The sequence below is a fragment of the Aspergillus melleus genome (assembly GCF_016097325.1).
Source record: "Aspergillus melleus strain CBS 546.65 chromosome Unknown contig1, whole genome shotgun sequence".
Lineage (NCBI taxonomy): Eukaryota > Fungi > Ascomycota > Eurotiomycetes > Eurotiales > Aspergillaceae > Aspergillus > Aspergillus melleus.
In genome coordinates, this window is record NW_025763370.1 from 3,276,048 (window position 1) to 3,298,642 (window position 22,595).

Sequence of the window (22,595 nt, forward strand, 5' to 3'; positions counted from 1 at the left end):
AAGGCCTTAACTGGCATGGGCCTTGTTCCTTCTTGATATTTCGTTGAACGATTGAGGTTCTCTATTTTATATTTATAGAATCAGCTCACGTATTCGTCTTTTATTTGAATGCTAGTAGAAGATAAAGACGGCGACACAGAGGGTCAGCTGGATCTTCAGGTAGTATTCGCGGTCCGTAAGGCAATCCCTATCTGCATATTTCAGGAATAAACATATCATTATCTGTTTTGCATAGATAGTAGAACTTTTCCTTGACGTCCTGACTTGGCCTCATACTCTAGCGCCTGTTGGATAGATGATAGTGGAAACACAGCCGCCACCTCTGACGCTGCGATGCCATCGCGAATGAGTTGAAAAACTTCGTTCAAAGCTGAATGTAACGCATGTCGCTCAGCAGAATGAACCCAGTCTCTTAGTCGAAACAGAACAATTCGAGCTTGCGGGCACTCCTCGTACAAACGGAGTGACAAGGGCGTGCCAGACAACAGTCCATAGTGAACTAGCGTCCCACCAGGGCTCAGAGCACGAGCAAGGTCGTCACCCTCAGACCCGCCCACCGCATCCCAAGCAACAGATAGACCTCGACCATTGGTCAACTCGAGCAACTTATGCTGTAATCGGACTTCCGATGTGCAAAGGACGGCTGACACGCCAAGTTGACTTTTCAATTGGCTCTCGACGCCAGCTCGTCGAACCAGCGCAATTGGCCGAATAGCAGCACGATTAAGCATGCGAATAATCATCTGCCCGATAGCGGACGTGGCGGCGTTGACAACCACCGATGCACCAGGCGAGGGTCCATACTCATGAACCATCCTGAAGGCCGACAGAGGGTTGATATATGCCCTTGCTGCCTCCTGATCGGTGAGATCTGCCGGTACGGGGAAGCACCAGCGTTCTTCGGTGATCTTGACGTTTTGCCATGCGCCTTGGCTCCCTAGCGGTAGAACTCGCTGTCCGATGAGCGATTCGGAGACACCAGCACCAACCGACTCAACCACACCAACACCTTCGAATCCGGGTACAAAAGGCAGTGAAATTCTCGATCGGTAAGCGCCAGATATGGTCACCAGATCCGAAGGATTAATACTGGCCAGCAACATCCGTACTCGAACCTGCTTTGGGCCAGGAACCTGCGGCTGATAGAGCTCGACAGTCACCACCTCTGCTGCACGGCCAAAGTCCCGCACAATAGTCCGGAGCATTCTCAGGTTCCCAATCTTAGCCTGAGCCAAGCTTGTCTAGCAAACACGTGGATAGGGAGAGGCGAACGCTGAACCTTGAAATTATCATTTGGCTTAAGAAGCAAAACTGGGATCAACCAGATGGTCCCAACGGATTTTGATTATGACCCGTAACGGGGGCGAAACGCCCAATGAAACACCCGGATGTGCACGTATCTCAGAGCCATCCCTAACATGGCTTAGCGACTTCGTGATATATCACATACCGGGATTCCGAGAAAGCGAACAGGAAGGGACAAAATAGTCGCGCTTGCATGGAAATCAAGACCGTCATCGACCACCCCCAAAGTTGAAGAAGGTAAATCTTGGCTGGAAACTGATAAGTAGCTCCAGTGGTGAAATTGTGTTAGTCAGCATCAGGAGTCGCCTCTATTGTCTAGTGGTTAGGACGTACCACTCGTATGCATTCGTTATGGTGAGGTCCCCGGTTCAAATCCGGGTGGAGGCATTTTTTTTACTCCAAAGTTCCATTTCCATAGAACAAAAACATGCTTTCTGGTGAGACTCTGCCATATGGCGGATAAAGAGCCGGAAGGACGAGTGTCCGGCTTTGCAAGCAGGCAGGGGGCCCTTTTACCACTTGGCCAGAAGTGCGTGCGTGGTTTCAGGAGTTGTCCGGTCGGGAAGGAAGCAAAACAATAAATGCAAAAAGAGATGCACATGGAGGGAGTTGAACCCTCGATCTCCGCATATCGGCAAATCAGATTTTGGTTTACGAGTGCGGCGCCTTAGCCACTTGGCCACACGTGCCAACTTTATTTTCGTCCACCCCAAGTTTGCAAACTTATGTCCGTGATTATTATTCTGATCATTGTTATAGATTGTTCCATCCCTAGGCAAAGTCACAACAGAGGCCGAAAACGTACAATGACCAGTCATTCCATTCCCATGAGGCCTGAACCCCAGTCTAAGGGACTGGATCTCAACCCCTGACTCCTTTTTGCCTTCGTTAATCGTTGGATGACATGCTGCAGCTATCGCAAGACTGCAGCTCCCTGCGATCGGCATGCCAGATTCGAACCTTCGACATCCGACTGCAATCATGCCAACAGATAGAAGTAGACCAACCCTCGGCATCATGATTATCGTAAGAGGTAAATATATGAGCCTGTTTACGCCATCTTTACCTGGGGTCAGAGCCAGGAATATGTTCTGAGACATAAGCCGGCGAAGCGATACAAAGCGAGACCTTCGTTGGTTGGCTTTCGTTTGGGTTGAAACGCGAAGGCATTTACGCTTGGCCGAGAAATTACTCCATTCTGAATCCCAATAGTTATATGATATATCACCAAGTTACTAAGCTATATTAGATAGTTAAAGCTCTAAAATATATATGAATTTAGATATCTTGATAATGACTTATTCCCTTGTTACGCGGTATAAGAAAAATCTATTAAGATAATCTATAATTAACTAGATTCAATCTGAGTGTTATTTCACAAGGAATGAAAATCGCAAGACCGTCATCGACCGCCTCCGAAGTTGCTACCTACCTCAATGCTAGGACGACGCCCTTGCGATAACGTATAGAATGGACACCGCGAGCGCCTGCTGACACATCGCTATATCCAGCTAGATAGCAAAGAATAGCCAAGAGGAGATTACTATCGCACAGTACTCTGCGTACAGCTTGGCTTTCGAGCGTGGAGAAGCCAATTATGCGAATTTAAGCATCTTGGGGGGTTCACTTGTATTTAGTCTCTGTGGTCTACCTCAATATCGATATTTCCACTAGATTGTCTTAATTTGCGTCATCTCTAAGAGATTCAAAGTAGTTAGGCATCATTAAGATGAGTTGTTTGGGTTTACGGACCGGCTAACGTTAGCCACCAAACAATGGCTCACATCAGCCAACCCATAATAAAAGGACGCGATCGCAACAAGGAAAAACCTAACCTTCCGCATCCCACAATCACCATACCAGTTTCGATATTGTCAAGAACTCATTGGAAATCAAACAGCTATGGTGAGCCTGAAAGCAGTCCAAGCCCACAATGCGACTCTCAAGTCCCTGGGAGCAGGTCTGGTCGGGGTATTTGGTAATACTTCCTCATCATTTCTAAAATGGTAGAAGCTCACATTTACCATGCCAGTGGGCGGTACGTCCGGAATATCTCTCTCTACAGCCCTCGCCTTCGCGCGATACAGCCTGTCGCCGAAGATCTACCTCATCGGCCGCAATCAGTCGGCTGCCGACGATGCCATAACCTCCATAAGAAGCATTAACCCTTCCGCCAAAACGACCTTCCTGCAGTCGGACATTTCTCTGCTGAAGAATGTTGATCGCGTCTGCGCCGACATCGCCGCATCCGAACGAAAGGTCAATCTTCTCTTCATGACACCAGGGTACATGACGCTGAAAGGCCGCGACGAGACCGCCGAGGGCCTGGACCGCAAGTTCGTTTTGCATTATTACGCTCGCATGCGTTTTGTCATGGGATTGATGCCACTATTGGAAGCTGCTGCTAAGCCCCCGGTTGGAGCGGGCGATCACAGTACTGCTAATGCGCAACTATCGCGTGTTGTCTCCGTGCTAGATCCGCACGTTGCCGTCCGTCTCGGTGGCTCTGGTGTGCTCGATTACTCGGACCTCAGTTTGGCAAAGAATTTCAGTTTGCAGAGATGCGGCGCGCATGCTAGCCTAATGGGAAATTTTTTCCTAGAGGGCATGGCGCGGCAACATGTGCATACATCGTTTGTGCACGCTTATCCGTCCGGCGTGGATACTGGCATATTCCGCGAGTTGACGGGCGGGCGGGTATTGGCCGCAGTTTTGAGACCGCTACTATGGCCGTTCATGGTACCGATTGAAGAGAGCGGAGAGAGGCATTTGTTTGCGGCGACCAGTCCAAGATTTGCATCAAATGCCAAGGGGAAGATATGGGAAGAGGGCGATGATGTGGCAGTTGGAAGCGATGGGGTCATGGGGAGTGGGTGCTACTGGGTGAGTTGGAATGGCGAGGTTTTTCCTGCGAACAAAAAATTGGAGAAAACAAGGGAAGAGGGTGCGGTTGAGAAGGTGATTCAGCATACAAAAGAGGTATTTAAACGAGTATGTGAAGAGGGAAAGACATACGCATAAAGCCATTCTCTCGATTCATGGGCAAAAGGGCAGCGGGGGTGTCACTATCTCTGTATAGGTAGTTCGAAAAGGGATTTGTCTTATTCTGTAGCTATCTAAGAAACGTAATCGGTCAATATAACGACTCAAGATAACTATTTTCGTGGGCTTATTCGGTACAGAAGGCTCTTTGCATATGCAGCTGCTACCATTGCCGCGTATCCTTCCCACTGCTCGTTGCTGTGTGTATCGGCATAGTTGCAGACTCCACAAACGGCGAGGCAAGGGAAATGGTTCATGAGACCTGCTGCGTTCGTTTCGATACAGAGAACGTTTCTAGAAGCACTAAACATGTCTCGTAAAATAGCATCTTTGATGGTTTGATTTCCGGAGCCAATCAAACCGTAGTGAATTGCCGGATTATCATTCTCGTGGGCACGCTCAGTGCGCCGTTCTAGTAACGATGGATCGCTGCTACACAGAGCGGTACAATCTTTGCCATGAACAACGTCGGACTTGAAAAGCTTGTCTGCGTCTGACTGTGGTCGTTGGTATTTCTCTCGCAGCCTCGGATTGCACTCAAGGATTCCATTTATGATCTGTTCAAAACGGTGTCCTTTTCTTTCAATATCTGCACGGAAACCACTGACTGCATTCCGTAGAAAGGTTGGCGGCTGATTTAGGAACCCTGTCATATGAAGGCCCTTGTTTTGCATGCGCTTGCCAAAGTCAAGCTGCAAGACGCCACCGTTTCCATCGCGTGCTGCGCTTACCACCACGTCCCCTAGACGGATATCATTGTTCTGACTTGGAAAACCACCAGCGATGCCGATCATCATTCCAATATTGACGTTTGGGAAACTGTGCAACATGTCTCTCGCAACCGTTGCCGCGGACGACGAGCCGTCTTGAGGATCAGATATCAATGCCATGACAACATTGTGATCCTGGATTCTGCCAAGTGCGTAATCGGTGGTGTCGTGTACCCTGACGAATTGGGGTCTACCGTGCTCTTCGTCGAGAAACTCTTGGGCGGCAACGTATGCGGTGCTTGTAGTACAGATCCAGCCGACAGTGTAAGTGTCATTTGAAAAACATGATCGAGAAGGATAGATGGCACTTCTGTATTGGCTCTCCGCAGACTGGGCATTGACTGGGACTTGACTGTTGGTCGGGATCATACCACAGGTCACTCCCTGTGCAGTCAGTCCGTAGAGATGTGCTGTATCGGAAGGACTCTGGATGACTGGGTAAGAGGTCCGACGTTTAACACCAGGACCTGTTACATCAATACTATGATCGGTAGATGCTTTGCGTTTCCGTCCCTCCATTGCTAACAAAACCAAGTGCACGTGTTGCCGTCAATGGTAGGCTGGTTCGGATGAGGACAAGACAAGTATCGTCTCCTGTAGCTCACAGATGAAAATCGTTTCGCTCGGTCAGAGGGTCCTGTAAGTAATCATATGGAGGAGGTTTCTCACATTCCCCCTATATGATCCAGGAGTCCTCCCATCGCAAGAAGTAGGAGCAAGAGCTGAGAGTTAGCCGCCGAGGCTGAGACACTGGCGCATTGGGCGCCGACCGGCCTCGATCCAGTTTCTCCTCTAATTGGGCAAAAAGGAATCTGGTTCTGCGCCAAAAAAAAAGAAAATATCTGGTAACATTCAATAATTTATCAAGTGTTTAATTTGAACTAAGCCATGATTGAGATGAGGTTATTTCGAAGGTATGCGGGTCACTAAACCGGGGAACCCTACACAGTAGATGGGATGGCCTGATCCTACCTAATGCGCAGGTACGACTAACCATTTCGATCGCTTCGTTAAAAAAAGAGTATTATTGACTCAGTTTGGCCCCCAACACTGAACAGGATTCAGATGGCCAGAAGGCAACCAGGCGTCAAATCCGAATCGGTGTTATGCCAACCTCCGAATCCCGTTCGTCTCCACCGGTCTTGGATGAACATATATAGTGTCCTGCGATCCCCGAAATGCAGCTCATTGACCAAACCGCATTTATTCAGCATGCACGAAGTTAAGGAGAAGCCGACTATACTCCTTATCCCAGGTGCCTGGCACCAAGGAAACACATTCGATCCTGTCGCCACCATCCTTCGACAACAAGGATACCCAGCAGAGACCATAACGTTACCATCTGCAGGTGGACCTTCATCAACCACGGCCTATGATGACGCCAACCATATTCGGAAAAACTATCTAGATGGGCTCGTGTCTCAAGGAAAAGAGGTAATTCTGGTCTTACACTCATACGCCGGAATTCCGGGCACCGAGAGCGTCAAAGGTTATGCCCGTAAGGATCTCGTCGCGCAGGGCAAGAATGGCGGCGTTGTGGGTCTTGTATATCTAGCTGCATTCCTGATCCCAGCGGGAGCAAGCGTCGAGACATTCGTGCCAGGCGGTTTGGATCCTCTCATGACATTGGACGTAAGTTGATCCAACGAAACACATTCTAAGACTGGGGTTCCTCCGCCAGACATGTAAATACTAATTCATCATTTAGGGAGACCAAATGTATCCCAAGAACCCGAGGGAGAATTTCTATAGCGATCTCGACGATGAAACTGCTGCAAAACATCTCGCTGCATTGGTCACCCACGCACCAGAGGCTATGCGCACCCCGTTGACCTACGAGGCCTACAGGGACGTGCCCACTAGCTACATTCTATGTACTCGGGATGTAGGCTTCCCAGTTGTTGCGCAACAGAGTATAGCCGGTATTCCTGGGGAAGGCGTTGTACGCACGTACGATGTTGACGGAGGACACTGTGCCATGCTGAGCCAACCGCAGGCGGTCGCTGATGTGATTCACGATGTTGCGAAGAGGGTGGTAGCTGCTTGAGGCATTGGATATTCTGAACTGTTTGGGGAAAGAACATCTCTACTCCTGCCTCATCTCTTGAATTGGCAATGATATCTACAATTTTCTGTGTATATATATACTGGACTTTCTGGCCAGGCCAATAGTTTTTTCCTTTTTGTTTCATTGCTTACTGCTTGCCGCTGTTTACTCACTTCATTGACCTAAGCACGCCCTAGGTACACCTTACGCAGCCTGAATCAATAAATAGACATGCGGTAAATGAAAGACTACGTTACAGGATGGGGATATAGAGCGAGGGAAAAGCTGAATATAGTTAGATTGGAGTAAACGAGGCTTGCATATCCAAATAAAGTTATCCTTCTGCTGCAATGATCTGAATACAGAGAAATTCCCCCACGGAGCCCAGCAAGGCAATAGAACCGAACGCAGCACGGCAACAACCAGCTAGTCAAATCCATCAATATTAGAACGACTCTAAAGACCGACCTCAGCAGGAGAAACCTCCCACCCCTCGCGACACTCGAAAGTGCCATGCACGCCACCACGTTCCACCAAAGCATCAAAGTTCGAGCAATAAATCTCATTTGTAGAAAGGACCTTGAAGTCTCCATCGACGTTCCACAGCGAGGGGAAAGAGGGACTATCAATCCCAAACCCAATCAGTACTTCCACAAACCCATATTTAAATCCTTAGCACTGTCTGAAGAGCAAGAAGGACATACGTAAAAAAGCTCCCCGTCAATTCCATATTCCCGCCGATGGCCGCCAACGCAGGAATACTGACCAGCGTGAGCGAGTTTAGGTTTCTTCCGATCACGTTCCCGGTGACGACGATAACGTTGAGATTGAAGTGGTCGGGGAAGTCGGACAGGATCTCGAGATCCCCATCGATGACGGTGCAGTTGGTCGCCGCTTGAATGTCGATGTCGAGCTGGTTGGATACGGTGATGTTACCGCAAACTGCGGTGGATGGGTTAATATGTAGGTTGAGTGGGTGATCATGTGTGTTTATGGATTGACATACCCTTTGCCATGGAGATGCCGGTCAGTGAGAGGATGAGGCTGATGTATTTCATGGTGGTGAATATCTTGGTGTATGTTTTGGAGATGAGTTGTGATGTCTAGGGCTTGAGTGAGATAGATGCGATTGTACTGTCGAAAAGAGTAGATATCCAGGTGGAAGAAGGTATCTTTAATATACCCAAACAGTAAGCACACAAGGCAACGAAACAAGAATACATGGTTATAGGCCTTGAAACAACAATGTACCACGATACATGATGCCAATAGCCAAGAGTTTCAGTCATGCTGGGATGCCAGCAAACCGGGGTCCGTCAAATTTGGGGCCATCTCGACAGCTCCTGGCACGAGACTCTAGACCTCTTTCATATTACCACCTAGTTAATACATTAAAAGAGAACCCGAGGCTTCTCTGTAGGGGACTAGAAGCCATCCGTAGCCTCGTCACCCTTAATAAGTTTCAGTTCATGCATGTCATTTCTGCTACTAACTGCCCAGACCGAGTAACTACAAACACCACCGTCGCAAGGCTGAGGTTTCCATGGCTTGTAGGCGGCTGGTCTAATATCTTTGAAGGTAAACTATTTTTGCTGACGCCTCTGGGTCTTTGGGATTCATGATCGACTCCCCACTCACATCCTTGCTAGGTATGAAATGAGAAGTTCCGTCTGGTTTTAAATGCTCGTAATGAGGTGGTAACGGCCCCAGAAAGGCAAATGCAAGCGGCCTGATGCTTGACAGAATGAACGAGTTGATGTAATAGGAGACCTTTCGGCATAACATGTTCCACAATAGAAGCCGTAAGTGCACCCAGCTCAATGGGCCACATGCAAATTCACAACACCTTGACCATTTTCTTCTTCTTCATCAGTCGGATATAGCTATGTAATATAGTTAGTACTCTGTCCCAAACCCAATTCGTGGTAACCCTCTAAGTGCTCTATTGCGCGAAAGCACCGCTATGTAACAGAGCCGGGTAAAGTCCTAACCGCCATTCCCCCTCAGACTGAGCGATGACTCAGTCTTGGCATTCTGGGGATTCGCCAATAACTCCCCAAAATGCCAAGACCTGCTACACCCCCCAGAGTGAGTACTGGAAATTATAAAGCTCAGCGCTGAGATCTGGACGACACAGAAAAGCTTTCCTACTTTATACCACACAGTCGTTCACTAACTTGCACGAAACCAACAAACAACAAAGTCAACGTCAGCTCGACACAGACAAGATGCTGGGCCCCTCTCCCGTCGATGCCCCGCAGCATGTACTGCAGCTGCTTAAGGAACTTCATCAGAAGTCTTTGGAGCAAGAAGCTCTTATTTCAAAGAAGGGAAAGGTGTTCTCAGCGGATGTTCTGGGCGACTTGGAAGACAAGAAACCCATCACTGACCCGAAAGAGGAATTCGACCGCCTCATGCTCGACAAGTTCATCGCTCTGGATGAGGATAAATGTCAATTCACCTACCAGTTGATCAACTCCATGGGAGCCACCAATGTCGTCGAAGCAGGAACCAGCTTTGGGGTCAGCACCATATATCTTGCTCTGGCTGTCGCCAAAACGAGAGCCCTTACTGGGAAGCCCGGAACCGTGATCGCAACGGAGAAAGAGACGGAGAAGGCAGAGATTGCGCGGAAGTACTGGGCGCAATGCGGTCCTGAAGTTGAGCAACAGATTGATTTGAGGGAGGGTGACCTGCTTGAGACGCTGAAGGATGGACTACCACAGATCGATCTCCTTCTGCTCGACAGTAAGTTGAATTCTACTACGGCTCAACCATCCTCTTGGGTGGGCTGACTTATACCTATAGTCTGGTCGGCACTTGCTCTCCCGACGCTCAAGACTGTCCTGCCTCGTTTCCGGCCAGGCGCAGTTGTGCTTACCGACAACACGATTTCGGGTGCCAAGGGCTATGCAGACCTATTGGCGTTTTTGCGAAACCCCGAGAATGGATTTCAAAACATGACCTTGCCATTCACCAACGGATTCGAGATGAGCGTTTACATGCCCAGATCTCACTGATCTTGTCGAATGAAGAAGCTGCCTATCTAGGATCGATGGGAATTTTGGCGAATGGAAACGAAAAAAAGATTGACAAGCGCTTTTGTTCGTTTAAATTTTGTATCATGCATTCATTCATCCAAAGTTGCCTTGATCCATGTTCCATACATCATAGGAAATACCAATCTCCAATCATCTGAATATTTTTGACATTGAGTTGCCGCACTTATATATAGTAGTATATTGGAACTGAGTTGTAACTGAGCATGCTCGGACCACCTCCACCTACATAATATACTACCAAGCTATGGAATCTCATATCAGCATCTCTGATTAGGTTTCTTACCTTTCTTCTTCTCCATTCAGAAGAAAGCCTCCCGCTTTCGATGTTTTGTGGCAATGTATAGGGTGGACTAAATTAGGCGGAGATAATTTCATGACTCATACCTGAGTCAGCGCTACCATCTCAAGCACATTCGCTACTTCAGGACTTCTCATGACCAGACAGAATGCGACGATGCCTCCCAAGAAGAGGCAAAAGACAAATTTAGACGACGACTCGGAAGAAAGAAGAAATGGAGAGACTAATATCTCCGATCAAGGACAACCCAGCCTTAAAAGAGGGAGGAGAACATTCCGTTGTCAGTTTTGTGCCAAAGACTTTACCCGTCATGAGCACCTACAGCGACACGAAAGATTACGTATGGCATTATGACCTATGAAGGAGTAGTGATGCTGATTCAAGATGGACAGATACCAAAGAAAAGCCATTTCAATGCAATATCTGCTCTGGCACGTTTAGTCGGAGGTATAGACCGTCTCCGAATGACTGAACGCTCGACTAATAGTGGCCTTTCAGTGACGTCCTAGCTCGTCATCATCGCACCACACATGGCGGTCATTTGAACGATGATCAAGACCTGGAGACAGAAGTGCCGCAAGATAATGGAACCCCACAAGCGAAGGAGCAAATCACCTGTGCGTCTAATCTGCAACACTCGGGCGTCAATTCCTCCGGTCTTCGCCTGCCTAGCCTGTCTCCTTCCAGAGCAGACGTGATGCAGTGTCCGGAGATACCTGTCAATGATGCGAATGAGCCTTTCTTCACCGTAACAGAGCCATCCGTTGAATCATCTGCTATCCTTCCTACACTCCCTATATCTCAGCCTGCTCAGAACTTTGGCGACTTCTCACTGTTCATCGACAGTATGAGCATGCCATATACGGATAATTTGTCTACCCTGTTACTCGACCATCAAATCCTACCTCTATCACCTTCGCCTCTTTTTACATCACTTGAAAACCAAGGTTCACACAATGAATGCAGAGAATTGGGCACTAGTGCCCAGCCTATTGTACCAATGGCTGATCCCTCAGCACCGCATCTATACGATGAATTCTCCTCAACATTTCCTTCTTTTGAAACATCCTCCTCCATATCGAAAAGGGAGTCTTGGGATATTACCCAAGAGGGCTGGAACAGCATTTATGCTGAGATACAAAATTATATCTCCCTTCTTCCTCTTGGGTTTTCACTCCCCTCCCGCCACACTATGACCAGATATATCGCGACATACTTCTCTGGTTTCCACCGCCATTTACCATTCCTACATATTCCAACCTTTTCACCTGTCAAAGTCCAATTCGACCTGATATTAGCAATGGCTGCCATTGGAGCGCAATCTAGCTTCGATAATGATACTGCAGTCATGCTGTTTAAAACATCACACGCTGTTGTTTTGGAGCGGCTTCGTCACCGCAAGGCCGAGCTTTGTGTAAAGACATTTGCTGAAGATGGCTCGTTAGCTGTGCCGCAATATATAGCGGAGCATGAAACAAATCATCCCATCTCCAACCTGCGGCCACTACCAGGTAAATTTAAGTCTTTACCTGCTGCGCAAACCTTGTTGTTGCTCATGGCAATGGCAACATGGGGGAACTCCAAAGCCATCTACAATGAATCCGTGGGTCTACAGAATGCTTTAACAAGCCTTGTCCGCGACGAAGGGTTCTTAGAAATGCAGACTCAGACTACTCAAGAGATGAACTGGTCTCAATGGATTCATGTGGAAGGATTCAAAAGAACACTCGCCATCATCTTCTGCTTTTTCATCTTCCACACAATTGTATACGACACACCGCCACCTATTCTCAACTCGGAGCTTGATATTTATCTACCTTCGCATGAAGCAAATTGGGCCGCTCGAAGCGAGAAGAAATGGGATGAACTTCGGAGGGAATCTGGACCTGAGTCAAATTTCCAACGTTCATTCTCCCTGCTCTTCTCAAAGAACAGCGACGAAGGTAATGGCGACACAGAAGGATACTCCTCGTTAGGAGGATACACTCTCATCCTCGCCATAATTCAACACATTTACCTACTACGAGCAATGACCAAATCCGAACCTGGCTCCGATCGAAGCCTGCCATCAACAGACGTGGCAGATGTGGAGCAAGCACTCAGAAACTGGCAGAAGGGATGGTATCTAGACCCAGAATCATCATTCGGCCCGGGAAGCCCTCAAGGCCCGATCTCTTTCAACTCGACTGCCTTGCTTCGAATGGCGTATATCCGACTCAACGTGGACGTAGGTCCCTGGCGTTCCCTGAATACCCATGATCCGCTGAAAATCGCCCGGTCGATCCACCAAAGTCCGCCATTACGGCCTTCACATAAGCTTACGCGCGCTGTCCTTTATTCAGCGCATGCACTCAGCATCCCAGTCAAGATCGGTGTAAATATTGTGGCCCGCAATCAAGCTTTTACGTGGTCTCTGCAGCATTCACTCTGTGCTCTTGAGTGCGCCTTTGTACTGAGCAAATGGTTAGCTGCGGTGCAAGATCGCACTCCTGGGACTCCCCTCGATGAGGATGAAACTAGGTTGCTGGCATATATAAGCGACATGATGCAGGAAGCGGACCCCGGATTCCGTCCGATGGATAATGCTGGAAGAATGCCACATGGCCCAGATCTATCCGCCCGGGTCATCAAGACCTGGGCAAAGCTTCTGAGCGGAGATGCTGTCTGGGACGTGGTACGCATGATTGGCAAGGCCTTGGAGGCGTATGGCCGAATCTTGGAAAATGGATCTGCACTCTGAAAGAAAAGCTGAATCCCTATGTTGCTAGTAAACATAACGTTGCATGTCTCGTCCCTCGGCTCTGGAGATCCTAAATGTGACCCAATCTGTGGTCGCGCGACACAGATAGGTTCAGAGTTTGATCTACCAATCCCACCACATTTCCCCTCAACCTCCTTCATTGCTTTTAGTTAAGCAGCGCATAGAGTATACTAAGAGTTATATAGAATGGGCAGAGCGTATATTCTATATAGGTAAGCCGAACGAGTCACCAGAATCCGATTGGCTATATATGTATGTACGTTAGTAAGTTATGATGACGCTCAAGCAAATTAGGCGTAGATTAGATGGTTAGATTGGGCGCAGAGATAACAATGCACCAGACTATCTCTATGAGCTATCTCATATGAAATCATTAAATATGGAACTGATTCATGGTCATTGATTTCCCCGCAGCAGTTCGTGTCAATCGATGCTCCACTGGGGAGAAGAGCCAGGGAACAACAATGCTCAGTTCTGGTCCAAAATTGTAGTTATGTAGAACCAAACAATGACATTCTATGTTTCTTACAAGTCTATGATGAATCTTGGACAGTTCCATGGGAGCATTCGCATTGTATGAACTGTGGTCGGTCGAGGCACGGGACACTTCCGCATGCGGAAATCCCCACAAAACCCTAATCGTAACAGCTTCCGTGCGGCGCCCATTCGATGTCCAAGACAAGTATAACCTTACTATGACGTTTGGTCCGGCAGTTGGTCGGTTATGAGTGCCGACGTGGGTGCTGATGTTCAGTATTGCTTCGAATGTGGGCTTCATTTCTGGCAGCATATAATTGGTAAAACATAGGGATCTTAGAGAGATTTCCACACAAACAAATCATAGCGTTTCTCTGTATAGACCTCTGCTTGGGAAGAGATTTATCTAAATGGTAGTCAAACAGCTTAATGAAACAAATTCAATCGTAGAAACCAAACTTTCTTTCGAGCCGTGGGTTTGCGAGGTCTTAGAACATCGGAGATATCCGCCTCGCGTAGACCAGCGTTGGAGCTTCTCCACTGAACCATGGGATTATTTGCTTTCACATTGTTTTGTCATAATGGAATAAAAGCATGATACATGGGCATTACAGTCAATGTATTATTTGTTACTGAACACGCTCAATATCGACTTGGGGCACACCGTGTAGCTATTTCCACACATCCTACTTCGATCTTGATCTTTTCATATTTAAAATGTCTTCAGTTGATACCATGTGGTTATTCAAGGTGGAAATGACGACAATTCAGTCTCCGTGAACTGTGAATATTAGATTGTGAATTAATTTCATCTACGGAGCACGGACTATTAACCGGAATCTTCAAATCCTTTATAGCCTATCTGCAACGCTTGCTTAATATATGATCGATTCTTTCAATATGGTCGTTGAGGGGCCAAACATGATGCAAGCGTAGAATTACTGCCTAAAACTTCTCTTTGAAAGGGGAAGGGAAAAGAAAGAGAAAATAAAAGGAAGTAAAGCCCCCTGTTCGCACAGGTACGCAGCGTTGCACCTGGAATATCCGGAACAGGCTCGGCTACCCTAATTGGGAATATAGGATGCTCCTCGTTGATCGCAATCAAGGTTAATCTATCGGGGGAGACCACAGGATGAAAAGTCCGGCTAACTTGATTTGGTCCCTGGTGAGATTCAAAGGGCCGAATGCTTGCGTCTGTGGTTACATTGCCCTAAATGCTGATAGCGCTGATCACTCAAGCCTTCGGGCTGCGATTGGCGCGGTGCGGCAGCTACAGGGGCGGTCTAGGGCATATCCATGTACAATACTATTTCTCCTAATGGTCTAAAGGCACTGCGCACTAATATTTTTTTCTCGGTCCCATGATGTGACTTCCCAACGGATTAATTCCTGGTGTAACGCTGGCTGCCGTGCCCGACAACAGGGCACAATTTGTCGTTACCCGAGATCCCTGGTCGAACTTGTTTATGTTTTGAATATCATCATCCTGGGACGAAACGGTCTAATGTTTTCACCAAAGCAGAAGTTATTCCTCATTGCTAGCCATGTCTCCCTTTCTGGTCTCTGCTATGGCTTGGACACAGGTTCGTCACTCATTTTCAGATGCAATCTAGAATGAAACCTGACTGGCTTTATACGATGAACAGGCTCGATCGGTGTCATCACCCAGATGGAACAATTTTCCGACTACATTGGTCATTTAACCTCCATGCAGCAGGGTATCTACGTCTCCTCCATTCTCCTCTCCTCCTCGGTATCCTCCTTAGCAAGCGGGCACATCTCCGACCGTATCTCGCGAAAATGGGGAATCTTCATCGGCAGCATTCTGTATCTCATTGGCACCGTCATCTCAGCAGCGTCACCGAACTTCGCGGCTCTTATTGTCGCTCGTCTGATCACAGGCATGGGTATGGGACAGGCCATTTCCGTCGCTACCGTATACCTAGTTGAGATTGCGACTGCCGACATTCGTGGAGTGACTGCTTGCCTCCTGCAGCTGAACGTGGTCATCGGTATCATGACTGGATATTTTATTGCGTATGGATCGCACGATCTAGCAGGCAGTATGTCATGGAGGGTCCCATTCATTGTGCAGGCGGCTGTTGCTGCAGTGCTCACCCTTGGGTTACTGCTTGTCCCTTTTTCGCCGCGGTGGCTGGTCCAAGCTGGTCGGAATGAGGATGCGAAGCGAGTCCTGGGAAAGCTGCGCGCACCATCAGCTATCGACTCCGAGTTGGCTGAGATTCAGCAAAGTTTGCAGTCAGATAGGCACAGGGCCCTTGCTACTTGGAGTGAAATCTTCGGTCGGAAATATGTCGGTCGGACAGCGCTGGGAATATTCCTAATGTCCTTCCAGCAGTTGACTGGCGTGAGTTTGTCTTATGGGTGGCTGCCGCTGCATCTACGCTTCAAACAATGTATATTTGCTGACAAGTCTTAGATTGACGTGGTGCTCTACTACGCTCCTATCCTCTTCCGACAGGCAGGGTTTACATCTGAGAGGGCGTCCTTTCTTTCGTCAGGCGTCACTGGAATTGTGATGTTGGTCTGCACAATTCCTGCTCAAATCTGGATCGACAGATGGGGTCGTCGTATGCCTCTAGTTATCGGGGGGCTTATCATGTCTATTTGCTTTATAGTGACTGGCTCGCTGTATGCCAGGTACGGGCAAGTAGCTGACGACGCAGTCAGTCTTTCATCGAAAGCAGCGCAATGGGTCGTTATTGTCCTGATCTACATATTTGTGGCCAATTTCTCTTGGTCCTGGGCTGTGGTATGTCTTTGCCCCCCTCTTTCTCCTTGAAAGATTACCTGGCATGCTAATCTCATTCTAGGTTGGCAAGATCTACGCCTCGGAGATCATTCCGACCAGACTCCGAGCAAAAGTATGCGCTTTGGAGCTGGTAGCAAATTGGGTCATGAATTTCGTCGTGACACTCACGGCGCCGCTCTTCTTACGATCTTCGCCTAGTGGACCGTACTTTTTGTATGGGTTCTCTACGATTGTGGCCGTGGTCGTTTGCTTCTTGATGCCGGAGACGAAGGGTCGTAGCCTGGAAAACATTGAACATTTGTTCGGAAAAAGAAGAAACGGTGAGGAGGAAGTCAGTATGAATAGATCATAGGCTCTGCTACTAGACATACGAGCCACGGCCGAAGTTTTGAAGTCTTGCTAAACGCGAGAACCGACTGTCTCAGATGCATGGTCGTGCCTGGTCCATAGTAATAGCCTCAAATGCGAAAGGCTCCCAACATACCTTTTCCCAACATACATATCTGCATTGTACCAATAGGTCCGGTGCCGACGTAGTACTCTAGAACTGGAAATTTTCACTTTCTCGTGGAAAACATTAGCTGAATCCAACACGGACACTTGTTCCCGTCTTCCCCTCTTCCCAACAAAAATATTCAATTGCGATGCGTACAGAAAAGGTCAACGGTCCGGCCCGTTCACTAGCACACAAAGTGGCAAGATTGACATCGCTGATCCTTCCTCCAGGGGTAAAAGGAGGACTCCGACGTTGCGCAAAGACTCCCAGGGTACGACACTAATTAGATTGGATTTAGGGACGACCTATGAGACCTGCATTCTTGATCATGCATCCCAAAATAGTGGCATTTTTGCACGGAATTACTCTTACAGGAGCCAGTTCTAGACCCTCTATTCGCCGCTTTGTCCGAACGCTGCAGATTCTGCTGAATTGGACGAAATGCACACGCAGGGGGGTATGGTAGGACCCGTGAAGTGATCGGCAATTCTCTTGTCCTTCTCTGTCTAGACTCGTACCTTAGTAGGTTTGAGCTACTGCACGGAAATAATCTCCGCTCCACTGGGGCGAATTACGGTAGCGCTGCACATAAGCGGCACGGTTCGTAAACTAAGCGAGGGATTTTGGCGAAGTGACATGAGATGCAGTAGTAGGCTCTTACAGAGTTTATGATGTTGGTTAAGCTAAGACTAAGGATTCGGATCCTAGATCAGTGTAGCATCTTTGACGGGTCTGCGCTCTTGGAGTTTATGTGAGGACTGCAGATGTTACTTGGGTTGGATGTAACTGGAACTGTAGCCGCTAGTAGAATCATTATACCGTCGTGAACTCGAATGAGATGAGGCCTTTTGTGTTGGTCCTATAAGATATTAAAAACTCTTCAGGCTCGGAGACCGACGGCTGACATGACTGCAGAACGTTGCAGTTGCTAGGCATGGACTGAACGTAGAGCTTGAATCTAGATGCCTGCGAGGTGAGTTGACCTGCAGCAGGACATACCTTTCTGAAGATCGCTAGTTGAGATTACGTGCAGCACAGGGATCTAGCGACTTCAGCGATGTGGACATGCATGTCAATGACGGGTTATCGGGTAGACTTGTGTCATTTCGGTTTGTCAATGACTCTTTTTCCGGTGCAGAGGCGGGTGCTCGGCAAGCATGTGCAACATGAGATCTGAAGATCAGGTCTAGATGGCCAGGGGCACTGCAGCCTTTGACCGTTCTTGGTAGGCTATGCGCCGGGCTGCAGATTACAGGAATGCCTTGTGCATCCGAGTCCGCGAAGCCCTTCGGTGTAGACTCTTCTTTGGTCCGTTGATCCCTTTCTGAACATCACACCCTGCATTCTACTCTTGAAGGTCTATGTGCTCTGCGTTATTTGTAACATCCTATTCGGCTAGCGACAGAACTATGCGTTTAATCGATGTGCGGAACATGGATGCCACTCCTGGCACCTTTTCAGTTTACGCAATGGTTCTAACCTAGGATTAACTACGCTAAGAAGATGTTCTCAGCATCCAGGGACGGCATCGAGCCATCAGAAGACGTAAGACATCATAAGATGATTGAATGATTGGATAGGATGCGAGACAAAGAAGCTGGGCTGATCATAATCATCGGTCTATACCTCCGCGGATGAAGAGCGAAAGTACAATGTTGTGAAAACCGAATCCGATTTTCAGAGTGGCAATAGTTCCAAAGGGCCTGTTCTAGTATTAGTGGTAGGCCTATAAAAGAGTCAAGTTTTCCGTTCTTGATAGTTGTATCCAGACGCGAAAAATCCATTTCTTTGCTAACAAGCATCTTATCTCTTGTTGTGATCCACAATCCAACGACAATGGATGTTACAAAGTGCGGTCTGGGGTCAATCAGTACGTTATTATTGCTGTTTAACATTGACTACTCAAACTAACAAGTGGAAAGCCCCTGAGTTCCACTCGCCTTCAAACGTGGATGGAGTCAGGCAAGATCTCTTCACCAAAGGTATCGCCTTTATCGAAGGGTGTGATGAGGACTCTCTAGTCGACGTGGCCAACCAACTGGGTGAGATCAATAGGCCCCGGAATGAGAAGCTCCAGGGCAGCGGCGTCAGTCACATCCGGTTCGCACCTAACTTGACCGGCAAGGGATACAGCTCTGAAGGTATGTCCCCGATACTAGTTTCGCCGCCTCTCAATAACCTAACGATCTCTATAGAACTGTTCTTTCACACTGACCGAAGCGGCTGGCAAAGTCCTCCCGGGATTCTGATGTCCACTCTGAAAAGTCGATCGGAGACCGGTGGTGAATCTCTACTGGCAGACAGCCATCGCATTCTCGAGATTATAAAGGAAGAAGACGAGGAGCTGTACAGGCTTGTGACCAGCGCCAAGCATACTAGCTTCTACTCGGATGACGGCGTGTTCGTGCCGAGGGCCATCTTCGACACCGAAGAGCAGATCTTCCGTTTCCGCTTTGACGACAACATCCAGCTTTCTGCGTCAATGGTGTCCGGCTTTGCTAGACTGCAGGAGATCATCTACAAGAACGCATTCGTCGTGTGTCTCCAGCCTGGCCAGGGCTATATCTTGAACAACCACCGGTTTCTGCACGGCCGGGCCTCTTTCTCTGGTTCTCGTGAACTCCTTCGTGTCTTGGTCACGCCCCATCCTCCTCGCCGCGAGATGGTTGTTCTGTTCGATATCGATGGCACACTTTGCCGGTCGGAGGATCTCAGCATCGATGCTTATTTCTCCTGTGTGAGCGCCGTCGTGGGCAAAACAATCACTCACGCCAATACCCCTGTCAGCCTGCACGGCCGCACCGATCTGAGTCTACTTCATGCCATCTTGGACTTCCACGGCGTAGAAGATAAAGACCAGGCAACGGCAAAGTTCTTTGCTCTTCACCCGGGGTATCTCGAGGAATCCCACGCCAAGGGCTTCCCTGTCACTCCTTGTCCCGGCGTCAAGGAGATTCTCGGCTGGCTGGCCGAGTATCAACGAGACCGATGCGACCCGCCCCTCCGAGTTGGCCTATTGACGGGTAACTCGCGTCCCAATGCTCTGCTCAAGATCCGCGCAGCTGGAATTGATACCAGTATCTTTGATCTAGAGATCTCGTCGTTCGGAGATGTCCACCCGGATCGACAATCGCTATTCCAGGACTCTCTGAAGCGTCTGCAGACACGGTACGGTCGCGGAGTCGCGGCTCATGACATTGTCATTGTCGGTGATACACCGCTGGATATTGAATGTGCGAAGCAAACAGGCTGTTCTGTTGTTGCGGTCGCCACAGGGAGTTACGAGGTGGATGATCTGGCACTGTTGGAGCCGGACTTTTGCTGCAGTTTGTTGACGGAAGCGAAGGATTATCTGGCCTTGAAGTGTGCTTGAGAGACGATGCAAAACAATGTACTTAGATATCTTTGCAGTTAGAATTTGCGTCCGTGAGAGTTGATATGGGAAGGGATCGTTTTGGGCAATTCATTATATATTTACCGTAACGTCATCCATGATTACGAGCATCAGGGTCTCCTAAGGGTCAAAACAGATAGAAAGCGTATCAATTGAGAAGCAAAAGACGTAATGATAAAGAGAGAGAAAGGTATAAGTGTCAAGTTAAGAAGCTAGGCTGACCTAGGAATCTTTTTCACCACCTAAATCGTTGTCTCGATCTAATGACCCGCAGATGATCTCCCCTATCTCACCCGAAGCCATTCCCGCCAAAACACCAACCCCAATAATTCCGCCATCGCTGACCTCACGAAGAAAGACACTTTTGCCTCCCTCTTGCGGTCCTGCGCGCAAGATGAGTCGGTCAATATATCTTTGTACGGTCGCTTTATAGTTTGGATAGTGCTGGATAACACCGCCCGAGACTGCCACCGCCAGTTCTTCGGGTCCGTGTTTCCAGCCGGAATTATTGGGAGCATTGCTGTTTATCGGTCGTGCGTTGTTATTCGAGGCACTGCGAGTCTCAACATTTTGGAGGCGGATCTCGCGGGTACTGACCAGAAGTCCGATCACCGCAGAAGCCACTAATGAGGCTGCGCGGTCCTGCACTGCTGCTGCAATAGCACGGAGATCATTTGCCGACTCTGGCGTCCATGTCCAGCTGCTCGTTCCCGGAGGAGGAATGTGTATTGATAATTTGGTTGCTAATCTTTCATCGCTGTGAGTTGAGGCGACCTCCAAAGATAGAAAGTCCGTTTGGAGGGACCTTTCTTCGACAAGCTTCAGGGGAAGTTCGGCTGCCGGAACTCCTCGAATTCGATGAAACCAGTCATAGGAGATGATCCGAACCAGCTCGCCAATATGTGCTCCACCAACCATATACTCAAATGGTTGAAACCCCGGCCGTTGAGATTGCTTGTCTAGTTGTTCGTCCCAAGTGGTAAGAATACCCAGCTCATATAAGGGAGCCGCCGCGCTCGACAGTGTCCATTCCGTGGATACCAGCGTTTGCACGGCGTCCGGATCCTGAGAGCGGAGATGTCGAGTCTTCGACTCATGAAGATCTGCTATGGGATAGGGGACGGTCGCGTTGCATCCCGCCCCAACAATTAAGCCCATGACAACGCGGGTATTAGGCAGAGAAGGAATCGAGTACGCTAGCGAAGCAAGGGTTGCACCTGTATCGTTGGTCATGACTGCAATTTTCAGCGTAGGTAGACTGTAAAGCTTCCGTTTTTTGGCCGGGCCTGGCCTGTCGCGATCTTCATCAAAGCTTCGCGTGTGGCGTTCATACCCACGCAGCAAGGCCTGACGAAGGTTTAAATCCGAACTCAAGACAAACCCTTTTCCCGTGGGCATCAGAATGGCTTCGTCGAGTGACTTTTGTCTATTAGATATTAGCTATGAGACGGGCGGCAGTAACTGAGTTTGTCGAATGAACCAAGGTATAATCATACTCAAGAGGCAGACAAAATGAGATTCCTGTAGTCAATTCGCTCGGCAGCCTTTCCGTGGGATTATCAAGGCTATCGGCTACCACTTCGGCGATACAGTCTCCAATCCACGCAAACAGGTTGAAGGCGTCATCTCGTCGCAGGTGCTCTTCGATGGGCCACGCTTTCTCCAAGGTTCTTCTGACACGAGACTGTCCCTGGACAGGTTGATCTTTGAGAAGATCAATGAAGGCCACTCTCAAGTACGACAACCCAACGTAGACCGCGAGATAGCGACCGGTTTCATACCCCGTAGGAAGTCTGGTGATCGCCGTTGGGGAAAACTGCTTGGAGGGGGTTGAGGCGATCTTCTGGTATAACGACGACAGGCGAGACGATAGCTGGTAGAGCGTGTCAACGTCCAGTCGTAGTTTGTCGAGGAAAACACCTCGGTCTGGAACGGCCGCAGGACTCGCCGATCCTCTTAAGTCCGGCCTGGACATGCTGTCTTTCCGTCTTAGTTTCTTGACGAAGCATGATTCTCGGACACGGCGATGTTGGATCTGACGCAACCCAATGGTGGAGAGGTGTGCCAAGGCTCTAATGCCTGCTGATTCGACATTAGTGGCTGGGAACTTGTCTGCGAGTTGAGCTAAACGGCAGTCGGCTAGTAAATATCTATTCCTGTCACGCCAAAG

General features: G+C 48.6%; 10 protein-coding genes and 2 non-coding genes across 12 annotated transcripts; 7 read left to right on the plus strand and 5 right to left on the minus strand.

Moving 5' to 3' along the window:
* Positions 1-218: 218 nt before the first annotated feature.
* On the minus strand, positions 219-1,205 carry LDX57_001167 (zinc-dependent alcohol dehydrogenase family protein; the record flags this gene model as incomplete). Its single annotated transcript, XM_046082809.1, has 1 exon — positions 219-1,205. One exon carries the CDS (start codon positions 1,203-1,205, stop codon positions 219-221), a length of 987 nt encoding a protein of 328 aa, XP_045938766.1.
* Positions 1,206-1,609: 404 nt separating this feature from the next.
* Positions 1,610-1,692, plus strand: LDX57_001168. Its single transcript has one exon. It is a non-coding gene; the product is annotated as a tRNA-Thr (tRNA).
* Positions 1,693-1,899: 207 nt separating this feature from the next.
* LDX57_001169 lies at positions 1,900-1,994 on the minus strand. The gene has a single exon. It is a non-coding gene; the product is annotated as a tRNA-Thr (tRNA).
* Positions 1,995-3,207: 1,213 nt separating this feature from the next.
* On the plus strand, positions 3,208-4,326 carry LDX57_001170 (uncharacterized protein; the record flags this gene model as incomplete). The annotated part of the gene is made up of 2 exons (XM_046082810.1): positions 3,208-3,283; positions 3,338-4,326. 2 exons carry the CDS (start codon positions 3,208-3,210, stop codon positions 4,324-4,326), a joined length of 1,065 nt encoding a protein of 354 aa, XP_045938767.1.
* Positions 4,327-4,460: 134 nt separating this feature from the next.
* On the minus strand, positions 4,461-5,636 carry LDX57_001171 (uncharacterized protein; the record flags this gene model as incomplete). The annotated part of the gene is made up of 1 exon (XM_046082811.1): positions 4,461-5,636. The coding sequence occupies one exon, from the start codon at positions 5,634-5,636 to the stop codon at positions 4,461-4,463; it is 1,176 nt and encodes a 391-aa protein (XP_045938768.1).
* A 693-nt stretch (positions 5,637-6,329) lies between these two features.
* Positions 6,330-7,164, plus strand: LDX57_001172 (alpha/beta hydrolase; the record flags this gene model as incomplete). The annotated part of the gene is made up of 2 exons (XM_046082812.1): positions 6,330-6,749; positions 6,826-7,164. 2 exons carry the CDS (start codon positions 6,330-6,332, stop codon positions 7,162-7,164), a joined length of 759 nt encoding a protein of 252 aa, XP_045938769.1.
* Positions 7,165-7,620: 456 nt separating this feature from the next.
* Positions 7,621-8,222, minus strand: LDX57_001173 (uncharacterized protein; the record flags this gene model as incomplete). Its single annotated transcript, XM_046082813.1, has 3 exons — positions 7,621-7,786; positions 7,869-8,106; positions 8,171-8,222. The coding sequence occupies 3 exons, from the start codon at positions 8,220-8,222 to the stop codon at positions 7,621-7,623; spliced, it is 456 nt and encodes a 151-aa protein (XP_045938770.1).
* Positions 8,223-9,392: 1,170 nt separating this feature from the next.
* Positions 9,393-10,184, plus strand: LDX57_001174 (O-methyltransferase; the record flags this gene model as incomplete). The annotated part of the gene is made up of 2 exons (XM_046082814.1): positions 9,393-9,912; positions 9,973-10,184. 2 exons carry the CDS (start codon positions 9,393-9,395, stop codon positions 10,182-10,184), a joined length of 732 nt encoding a protein of 243 aa, XP_045938771.1.
* An 876-nt stretch (positions 10,185-11,060) lies between these two features.
* LDX57_001175 (fungal specific transcription factor domain-containing protein) lies at positions 11,061-13,379 on the plus strand. The gene has a single exon (XM_046082815.1). The coding sequence runs from the start codon at positions 11,222-11,224 to the stop codon at positions 13,262-13,264; it is 2,043 nt and encodes a 680-aa protein (XP_045938772.1). The 5' UTR covers positions 11,061-11,221; the 3' UTR covers positions 13,265-13,379.
* A 1,747-nt stretch (positions 13,380-15,126) lies between these two features.
* LDX57_001176 (sugar porter family MFS transporter) lies at positions 15,127-17,368 on the plus strand. Its single transcript, XM_046082816.1, has 4 exons — positions 15,127-15,345; positions 15,409-16,130; positions 16,203-16,535; positions 16,597-17,368. Exons 1-4 carry the CDS (start codon positions 15,267-15,269, stop codon positions 16,885-16,887), a joined length of 1,425 nt encoding a protein of 474 aa, XP_045938773.1. The 5' UTR covers positions 15,127-15,266; the 3' UTR covers positions 16,888-17,368.
* Positions 17,369-18,867: 1,499 nt separating this feature from the next.
* Positions 18,868-20,404, plus strand: LDX57_001177 (uncharacterized protein; the record flags this gene model as incomplete). Its single annotated transcript, XM_046082817.1, has 3 exons — positions 18,868-18,901; positions 18,954-19,172; positions 19,227-20,404. 3 exons carry the CDS (start codon positions 18,868-18,870, stop codon positions 20,402-20,404), a joined length of 1,431 nt encoding a protein of 476 aa, XP_045938774.1.
* A 243-nt stretch (positions 20,405-20,647) lies between these two features.
* LDX57_001178 (hexokinase family protein) lies at positions 20,648-22,400 on the minus strand (the record flags this gene model as incomplete). The annotated part of the gene is made up of 2 exons (XM_046082818.1): positions 20,648-21,851; positions 21,922-22,400. The coding sequence occupies 2 exons, from the start codon at positions 22,398-22,400 to the stop codon at positions 20,648-20,650; spliced, it is 1,683 nt and encodes a 560-aa protein (XP_045938775.1).
* Positions 22,401-22,595: the final 195 nt, after the last annotated feature.